Source organism: Crassostrea angulata, chromosome 3 (genome assembly GCF_025612915.1).
Source record: "Crassostrea angulata isolate pt1a10 chromosome 3, ASM2561291v2, whole genome shotgun sequence".
Classification (NCBI taxonomy): Eukaryota; Metazoa; Mollusca; class Bivalvia; order Ostreida; family Ostreidae; genus Magallana; species Magallana angulata.
In genome coordinates, this window is record NC_069113.1 from 48,964,956 (window position 1) to 48,975,280 (window position 10,325).

Here is a 10,325-nt window from a genome sequence, read left to right on the forward strand (position 1 = left end):
CCGCGATGCATGGTAAAATTTAACAGTTTAAGAATGCTTCTGCTCATGAATATGTTTTCCAAAAAAAAAAAAAAAACAACGCTAGATATATATACATGTCAATCTGATGAAAACTTTAATCGCTCAAAACAGCTTCAAAACTGCGACATTCCATAACATATGATTCGATTATTAATAAAGTAGATAGCCAAAAGACAGAAACAAGGAAACTAAAGCTAGCGACGATGCTATAAGGCTACACTGATGACTGATCACTTTTTGTAGAGCCCTCGATTTAACTGGCCAATTGATCAATCTATCATATTTACATTTTCCAGTGTCTTTGTCTGTGAGAATTCTACGAATCGATTTTGAAATGTATAGTCCAATACATTTCATCAATGATTATTTTAATAATTGATTGTACAATTGCTGAAAATTATACGAATATAAATAATATGGAATCATTAATTTAATACATGTATTATGAGGTGATCAAATACGGTTGGGCATTATCAAATCTAACATAAAACCCTTCAGCATCAAGGGAAATTGTTTGTAAAGGATAATTTCAGCGAGATTCGTCTAGACTGGCAAATTTTGACTGACTGGAAGAGACGTCACGCACGGTCAGTCAAACACTTTCAGTGTCGACGAATCTTGCTCAGATAAGGTATTAAAGAAATAGAAGGATCTAAGACAATATAGATAAAAAACGTTGCAGGCGTGTTGCGAAGTCTTCTCCTTAATTTACGCTCTAAAGCATTTTTGAGATCTAAATGAAAATATATAGATAAATCAAAGTGGAAAATAGTGTCGCTTTACGGAGAGTTTTTTTTCATAATTTTATTGCATCTGTGACATTAAGTTTGGATCAAGCAACTTATATTTTTTTGAGAACATTATGTTTATACATGTACCTCTCATAGCATTTTGGAAAACAAAAAATAAATTAAAGGAATTCATATGCTAAAAAAATCAATCAATCGTTTGCATTTTATGAAATAATTTATTGTGAAATTATAAACTGTAAAACAAAAGTGAGACAAATAAGTATCAAGAGAGTTTTATTTTTCCTTGATATTTAAATATATTGATAGTTTGATATTCTTAATCATATTTTAAATAAACATTTTTAAAAGTACATGTAAAATTATGCTAAAATGTGATACATTTTAACTGCTGGTACATGTAATTCCTAAGTCTACAAAACAAGTTTGGCACATGCAACAAGCATAAATACTTATGCATAATAAATACTATAGCTCTATAACTCTGTAATGCTGGTTGCATACTCCAGAATATAATCTCAACTTAAATTTTCAAATACATAATTATTTAACAAATATACTTCAAAGATATAAGTATTCAACATATGAATGACAAAGACTTATAAGTAATAAGCTAAGTAATGTTTTTGATTCATCTGTTAATGAAGATTATTCATAAAGTGGCAAGGAATTCACATCAAATACAAGTCTTCTTAATAACAATGTAAACTTCCACATACAGCGTAATTAAACATGATTTCTCAGTTTAGTATTTTGAATCACACATATAAATTGCACACTTATAATAGAGTAGCTACTCAACACATACATAAAAATGAATCTAATTTTATCACCCCCCTCCCCTAATCCCATGTCCCCCTATAGTGTGTATTGATGTAGTGTTGATGTTCATTTCTTCTCTGCAGGTTTGGCTGCTGCCTTTTCTTTCTTTATCACTTCAATTTCTTTCATCATGTAGCTGAGTGGATCTTCAGGTTTAAAGTATACTATGTTTGCTGTTAAAGCCTGCGAAGAAAAAAAGAAAGAGAATTTAATGCAATAGATATAAGTATAGCAGATAAAATGTTCTATCATTAAAATGACAGATCTCCTATGTTTTACATTGATTATGAATTATGACAAGCATTATATAAACATAGGTAATCACAGATTACAAAGCTCACTGAGACGAGGCATCACCTTTTTGAGGCATCACCTTTATGAGACCACCTTTATCAAATTATATGAAAATCATACATTATGATCTTGGATATTCATGGATACTATTTTGACACAATATCGTATATCATCTGTTAAAAAATTGTATGATAATCATGTGTTCATTTCATATGGTATTATAAGATACAATGTTTATCAATACAATAACATAAAATACAATATTGCATCCTATCATACTTACAATTTATATCATTTAAAACAATAAAATACACATTACTGTAATAAACAATGATGAGATGTGATATTGTAACTTATGATATGACATTGTATTGTGTTATGAGTAATTGTATTTTATCACATAATACAATATCATAATATGTAATACAATATAGTATTGTATAATACAATATCATATCACATAATACATCATAATATTGTAACATATAAATTGTATTATATGATACAATGATATATATTACAATATCATAAAATACAATTTCATGTGATATAATTTTATTATAATTTAACCAATATCAAATCATACAATATTGTATTATACAATATTATATAATATACAATATCATATCATACAATTCAATATTCTATATTGCAATTTCACATGTAACAGTATAATGTGATAATATAATAAATAAATAATATCATATTATACAATAATGTATCATTATATACAATACTATAAATAACAATATCATGATACAATATCATATAATAAAATATAAAAAAATTGATACAATATCATATCATGTAACATTTTTCAAAATAACATATCATGCGCGGATCCAGAAAATTTTTCCAGGGGGGGTCCGAAGGATAATTGTGTTTGCCAGGGGGGGTCCGAGGCATATTTTCGCGATAATTTTACTATGTAAATTTAATAAATTTTCATTTTCCAGGGGGGGTCGGGACCCCCCCGACCCCCCCTCTAGATCCGCGCATGCATATGATGTTATATTGTATGATATTAAACAATTGTGTATCATATCATACAATACTTTATCATAAGAATCATGTTATATCATTTAAAAACAAACTCATCTATCTATCAAGCAGGTTTGAGTGAGGTAGGAGATTTTTTAGCATCTTCGATAATGGAGATCGGGTTCTGCATCTGAAACAACCTCTGCATTTTATTTACAATAAAGTTAAATCAACTGTGCAAGCTATTATCTATAAAACATGTGACCTGTTCAAAAAAACTCTTTTAAAACCTAAACCTCATCCAGCATCCAAAACCTATGGCTCAGATTCAGCATCCAAGCCTGTATGGTGCATCAGTATCATAAGACACATCATCCATGCAAGTTTGGTTAAGTTAAGACCAGTAATAACTAAGATATCACCATCAGAAGGCACCCGTTTCAAAAACTTAAACCAGCTTTTAAAACCTAAACCTCCCCCAGCATCCGAAACCTATGGCTCAGATTCAGCATCCATGCCTGTATGGTGCATCAGTATCATAAGACACACCATCCATTCAAGTTTGGTGAAGTTAGGACCAGTAATAACTAAGATATACTTTTTAGCATCCTTGATTAAATGGAGATCAAGCTCTGCATCTGAAACTGCCTCTGCAATTCATTCATATTATAGTTTAATCAACAATGCAAGTTTGAAATAGAACTATTATCTATAAAACGTGACCTGTTACGAAAAATACTTAACCTTATCCAGCATCAGAAACCTATGGCTCAGATTCAGCATTCAAGCCTGTATGGTGCATCAGTATCATAAGACACATCATCCATGCAAGTTTGATGAAGTTGGGACAATTAGTACCTAAGATATCATCATCATCAAAGGGCACCTGTTTCCAAAAACTTTAACCAGCTCTTTAAATCTTAACCTCAACCAGCATCTGAAACCTATGGCTCAGATTCAGCATTCAAGCCTGTATGGTGCATCAGTATTATACGACGCACCATCCGTGCAAGATTGATGAAGTTAGGACAAGTAGTAACTAAGATATAATCATCAGAGGGCATCAGCTCCAAAAATTTTAACCAGTTTTAAAAACCTTAACCTCTTCCAGCATCTGAAACCTATGGCTCAGATTCAGCATTCAAGCCTGTCTCGAGCATCAGTATCATAAGACACACCATCCATGCATGTTTGGTTAAGTTAAGACCAGTACTAAGTAGCTAAGATATAATCATCAGAGGGCACCTACAACAAAAACTTTAACCAACTCCAAATACCTTAACCTCCTCCAGCATCCGAAACCCATAGCTCAGATTCAGCGTTCAAGCCTGTCTGGTGCATCAGTATCATAAGACACACCATCCATGCAAATTTAGTGAAGTTAGGATCAGCAGTTACTTAGATATTGCTATCAAAAGGCACCTGCAACACAAAACTTTAACCTGCTCCAAAAACCTTAAACTACTCCAGCTCCTGAAATTTAGGACCCAGATTCAGCATCCAAGTCTTTCAAGTCCATAAGTAGGTCCAGATGCATCATCCTTGCAAGTTTGGTGAAGATGGGACAAGTAATAACTTAGATATATGACCTGCAACAAAAACTTTAACCAGGTCCGAACATCGACGCCGAGGGTATAGCATAAGCTCCCCTTGACTTCGTCTCGGTGAGCTAAAAAGTATAACGTACATACTAGTACATGTATGTACATTCATCAAAACAAAACAAATTAAAATACTGTTAAATGCATTTATGCATGAATAAATATAAAATTTATTATTCATGTATTTATGCATATAACTGTGATGGTCAGACCGGTTCGAATACCGGCGCCATATAGATCAGTTTGTATCTATAGAGCTCTTGACTAGAAATTTCAGGGGCAATGGTTTGAATCCCGGTCTGATCCATCATTGTATTGATTGATATAATATATCTTCCATTTCGTTACAAAACCTAATTAAAACCTAGAAATTCACTCCGGTAATTTTGATTCATTGATAAAATGTTTAATTCTTTTATTCTCTGTTAAAGATCGTTTAATAAAACTTATTAAATAAAACAGAATAGAATGATAACTTTATAACTAATTAAATGTAATTACTTCCATACATGCCGAGCTGGAAAAATGCCCTAAATAGTAAAAACATTCACAAGAAAAAGCACAAAAACAATGAATGACCTGGAAAAGTTGCAGAATATCATGCTGTTCTAAATATTTGATGGCCTTTCCGTACGGGTCTTGGATTGGATCAAAGAACTCTATCACTTCTTCAAACTCCTGTCCCCCTTGCTGGTTGGCCATTGCTTTCTCCATTGTTTTCTCGATTTCCTCTCGTGCCTTATTCACAATATCCTCTGCTGAACTCATTTCAGGGAGATCACCGCTTTGTTTTGAACTCGGTTTGCCCTCTGTTGGTAAGCTATTTGCTGGATTATCTGCCATATTGTTTATTATCGTCAAGGAAATAGTAGAACCAAGTCCGTACGGAAATATTTTCCCCGTAAAATGTTTATTTCCTATTTTATACACCTAACCTTATTTCCGGTTTTGATTTGAAAATAAATAAACCTTGAAGTTGATCGGTGGATGAGGTTTTAAATACGTTTCAACAGTTAGAATTATCCCATTTTAATGAAAATCAAATTATAGTGCCAACAGAGGTAACTTAAGTGAAAATTCACGACACAAAAATCAATGTTGTGACTTGAGATATTCGACCTGATCAGATTTGCAAACTATATCAGGTTGGTTATATAGATGTGGAATAGTTCATGGAATAGCCAGTGGTAGTTGTATTGTGTTGAACATGATGGATGTGAAGAATCAGTCCTCTTCAAAAACAGAAGGTGAAGGTTGGTGTATTGATTTGGATGATAGAAGGAATATGAAAGAAAGAATGCTGATTAGAGTTGCAAAATCAAATGCTCACTTTAAGCACCAACAGTTAGGAGAATCTGATCTAACCGTATCAGAAAAGCTACAAATAGCAGAGGATGTGCTAAGCACAAAAGGAGATAAATCTTTCCTGGCAAGATTCTGGCAGCATTTGACAATGGAAGATGCAGAATATTTCTCTAAGAGCAGAGATGATTATGAAGTAAACTTTTATTTAGAGGAAATAGAGAAAAATTGCAATGCCCATTTTTGTACAAATGTTGTGAAAAATAGACGATATGAAGCAATGAAAAAGTTGGAAAATGAAGGAGAATATTTTAGTGAGGAAGAGATGAAGTATAGAGATCCCTATCTCTACGAGCAATTGATTGGTCAGTTTATTACAGAGGAGGAGGCACAGAAAACGATTGACAAGTCTGATCTTCGATTCTCTACCATCTTACTCAAACACATGGATCAGTTAGATGAAAATGAGCTCTATTATAAAGAGAAAGAAAAGGAGGTAAGTAACATTTATATTGTGTGGTGGTGAAACAAGTTGCAATAAAAAATAAGTAGCCATCAAAAAAGGGATTCAGGAAATAGTATTCTGTTTTAAATTCTAATATTTTCTGTTTTTTCAATTTTTTGCTGCATTGAGTTATTACAATTTTGTTTTTGAGGAGTGCCAAATGGAAGAAGAGGACACAAGTGATGATGGTATACTAAATAACATACATATATTTGTCAATGTGGTAATGTACAGTTAAGTTCCATTCACACAAAATATAGTGCAATTTGTACATGTGTTTATTAATAACATGCTTGTGATGTTTCAGAGGAAGAAATAGAAGAGGAATCAACAGAAGAAATATCAGAAGAGAGAAAAAATGACCTCAAGTTGGAGTTTACTCGGATCATGAAGGAGAGATTTCTAGCGGGAAAAGACAAGAAGTTTGACTACAGGTTAGTCTGTGTACAATTTGTGCACCAGTCCATCAATTTCCTAGTGCCACTATAGTAAATCAAAGTACTGAAGTACTGATGGGAGTTGATTTTATCGATTGTTATTCATTTTAAAAACCACGATATGTTTTTTTGCATGCAAGTAAGAAGATGGATGGATAAGGCGTGTAAAATGCCCATACACGGTCCGACAGGCTACTAAAAAATTAAAGTACATGTATCAATAAATCTGATGGGGTTTTTTAAAATCATTTAAAACAATATGTACGGTATTTAACAAATCATTGATTTTTAACCTATATGTTCAATACTTGGAATATGTTGACTCAAACAGGCGTATACGTATCGAAACCTGCAAATACTGCCTTTTTTTAGAACTTCAAGGCACTTTCTTTTAAAGAGTGGGTCTGTGCTCCATATTTTTCTCATAGTCTAATTAAGGTCTATTGGAAAACAAACCGATTTCAAACAACAAAAACGTGGAGAGATGGCCCACTACACATTAAAAATATAATTTTGTATCCCAACAATTGAACGTTTTGAAAAAAATAATACAAGTCCGGTGGTTCATGGCCAAAGTCATACATAATATTCAAAAAGCCCACTTTGTTGTGTCTGAAATGGCTCAGTGGTTAGAGTACCTGACATAAGCTAACCTTATATATCTAGGGTTTTTATGTTATGGGTTCGATACCACAAAAATTTTTCGACAATTTTTTTTCTTCTTATTTTTTGTTAAAAATATTAAAAACTGACTATAGTTAGAAATTTTGCTTTTGCAAACTTGTATTATAATATATTTGAACAGATTTAATTTGGGGAAAATAAATTCAAAATAGTATTTCACTACTAAACCGAATGGGCATTTGCGCCATCTTATTCCCCATCTTCTTCCTACAAGTATTTGAATTACACACATTTTTATAATATGAATCCTACAGGAATTTCGTTAAAACACAATATCAATCATGATGTGTAATATTCAAAGAATTATTCCATCAAACTACGTATTATTAATCGAAATAGTTATGAAAAATTGTATGGATCCAAGCAAAATTGAACTCTACTCTCATTCAACCAGACTCTCAGCTGTATCTGTTAATCTCCGACAAGCAAGAGAGACTCTATGCTTGTCGGAGATTTACGGAGACAGCCGAGCATCTGGTTGAATGAGACTATAGTGAACTCTGGCGTAGGAATACATAAAATGTACGACTTCAAAAAATATCTAAATTTTTCGTACCATTTAATATCTGACTATTTACAAGGCATCTATAAATGAGTTTCCTTGAAGAACAATGCTTAAAGCTGACATGAATTCATAAAAGCATTTGGTCGCCATATTATTTTTGATCGCTCCTCTACTGCCACTGGGGTATATATACCGGTTGAGAAAGTTACGGTCGGTTGCTTTCCGATCCAGGCATTCGCGTTGCACGGACTTCTATATGCATGAACTACAAATTGTAGTAAAATGTAGTAATAAAGAATAAAGAAAACAACAATCAATGAAATACAAATATATTTATTCTTTGAAAGGATGTCCAAGATATCCATATTATTTTGCACAGACTGTGTTGACTTCCTTTGCATGCACATCGAACACGTGTGTTGTTCATACAGAGTGCATAACGTCTGCATCTTATTGAAAACCCCGGCGACACTACATCCAACACAGTAGCTGAATGATAGTTAATCCAAGAAAGTAACAACGTTTCCATCCGTTCCTACAAAAAACTCCCCGTTTATAAAATCTATGCGATAATTGACATTGCTCGATCTGCCACAGTGTGTGGTTTGCGCATGTGCGATGTTATAACATACACAGGAAAACGGTCTACAATTATCGAGGAAATTTTGAAGTATCTGCTTCTGGATTTTAGCCTGTCTTGTTTCGTCGTATTGGACATATCTTGCCAGTGCAGTGGTAGTCATATTATTTTTCTTCAAAACGCTTTTCTATGTGTCTTTTCGTCCAAGGTAACGTGTTCGGGTGTATGAAATTCCTGAATGCGGTGAAGCATGAATAGTATTCTCTGCCTTATATAGGGGGTGTGTAGCGATGAATAGAACAATAGAAATCGACAACTAATATGGCGGTAGTCGGAGATAAAAAGGAAATAAAGCGTATTTATGAATTCATGTCAGCTTTAAGAACTCATTACATCGAATTTATTGATGTGAACTTAATGTTGTCAGCGGTGTTGATTTATGCTTTGGTCCAAACACTGTTTCACTTTCGGTTTGCCCGAGTAACTGCATAGGAGAGTTGATTTAAATCAACTCTCAAAAATGATGCAGATCTGTTTCAAACTTATCTGTAAAATATCATTTTAAGTAAATACCGATAGAGAACAATGCATTATTACATGAAGCATTCTGAAATGAAATATTTTAGATTACATACATGTATACTGAAATACTGTTATTTTGCTATAAAATTATAGAAAGGGTCAGACAGTCACAACTGTTTTTAAAAAAAACCAAACATGAACATGTGAAATTGATCCATTTCTATCCCTTACAGTAGAATACAACTGAAAGGTGTTTTCCTATAACTATCTGGTGTTCCTATTCCAGTTCAGTGGACCACAACACAGAATATGATGACCTTGAAGTTCTCGAGCGGGATGAGGAGGAGAAGTATTTTGATTCAGAGGATGTAGACGATCTTGATTCAAGTGAATTGATGGAGGAGCAGATCCCTGAACAAACTCAGGCCATGTGTCTGGATGACAGCCCTAGTGAACTCAGCCAGGGATAGTCCATCCCTCATAGAACACATCCATAGTCTATCCTTCATATAACACAATCAGGGATAGTCCATCCATCAAAAAAACATGTCTAGGGATAATCAATGCTCCAAGAACCATGTCCAGAGGGATATAGAAAAAAAAAATTTAAAAGTGATTCAAACAGCAAGGACGTGTTTTCATCACCCCAGTGACGTGATTTCTGGCGACTAACATTCAGTTGTATCGTTACATAAACTCTCATAACGGATCCATAAAACAACGTTAAAGTGGGCAGTTTCTTGCTGTAAAATTTGAGGGTATAAGATGCCCCAAATGAACTACCGAGGTGTTTGTATCTTCATTAACGATGTCTTACTCTCATTCCTCTAGGTGAGAGCAAGTCACTGACTTTCATATGTGCCTATAAGAGTACTAGACATTTATTTATCTGATGTCTGCCATTAATAGTAACCTACATATTTATAATACTTCTTATGTTCATTGTATACATATTATTCAACACATCTTGTTAAATGTTGCATAGAAGTACATGTTGAACTAGTACATGTGCTTAAAGAGACACTTGAGCGTGTACTGCAATAAATGAAGTAAAACAAACATTAAATCGTATTTTAAATGTGGTATCAAAGCTCATCATGACTGTGTCTTGAACTAAAGTAAGATTTGTGTTTTCCACTCTCTCTCCAGATGATAATGTCATAAAAATTATCTGTCCATGCAGGTTAGTTTAAACTGGGGCTCAGTCTTGCATATATACAAGTGGATCTGCTCCCAATCCTTATATTTACATTTGCACATATGCTTCCTTAATTGTAAATTTAGAATAGCCAAAACGTTCAATTCTGTGTGAACTTTTTCAT

At 33.3% G+C, this 10,325-nt stretch overlaps 2 protein-coding genes across 2 annotated transcripts; one reads left to right on the forward strand and one right to left on the reverse strand.

Annotated features, from left to right (window-relative positions):
• Window positions 1–1,029: 1,029 nt before the first annotated feature.
• LOC128178056 (uncharacterized) lies at window positions 1,030–5,335 on the reverse strand. The gene is made up of 2 exons (XM_052845047.1): window positions 5,048–5,335; window positions 1,030–1,775 (listed from the first exon to the last, which is right to left on the reverse strand). Exons 1-2 carry the CDS (start codon window positions 5,309–5,311, stop codon window positions 1,659–1,661), a joined length of 381 nt encoding a protein of 126 aa, XP_052701007.1. The 5' UTR covers window positions 5,312–5,335; the 3' UTR covers window positions 1,030–1,658.
• Window positions 5,336–5,434: 99 nt separating this feature from the next.
• Window positions 5,435–10,080, forward strand: LOC128178055 (coiled-coil domain-containing protein 97-like). Its single transcript, XM_052845046.1, has 4 exons — window positions 5,435–6,266; window positions 6,427–6,463; window positions 6,583–6,709; window positions 9,290–10,080. Exons 1-4 carry the CDS (start codon window positions 5,676–5,678, stop codon window positions 9,471–9,473), a joined length of 939 nt encoding a protein of 312 aa, XP_052701006.1. The 5' UTR covers window positions 5,435–5,675; the 3' UTR covers window positions 9,474–10,080.
• Window positions 10,081–10,325: the final 245 nt, after the last annotated feature.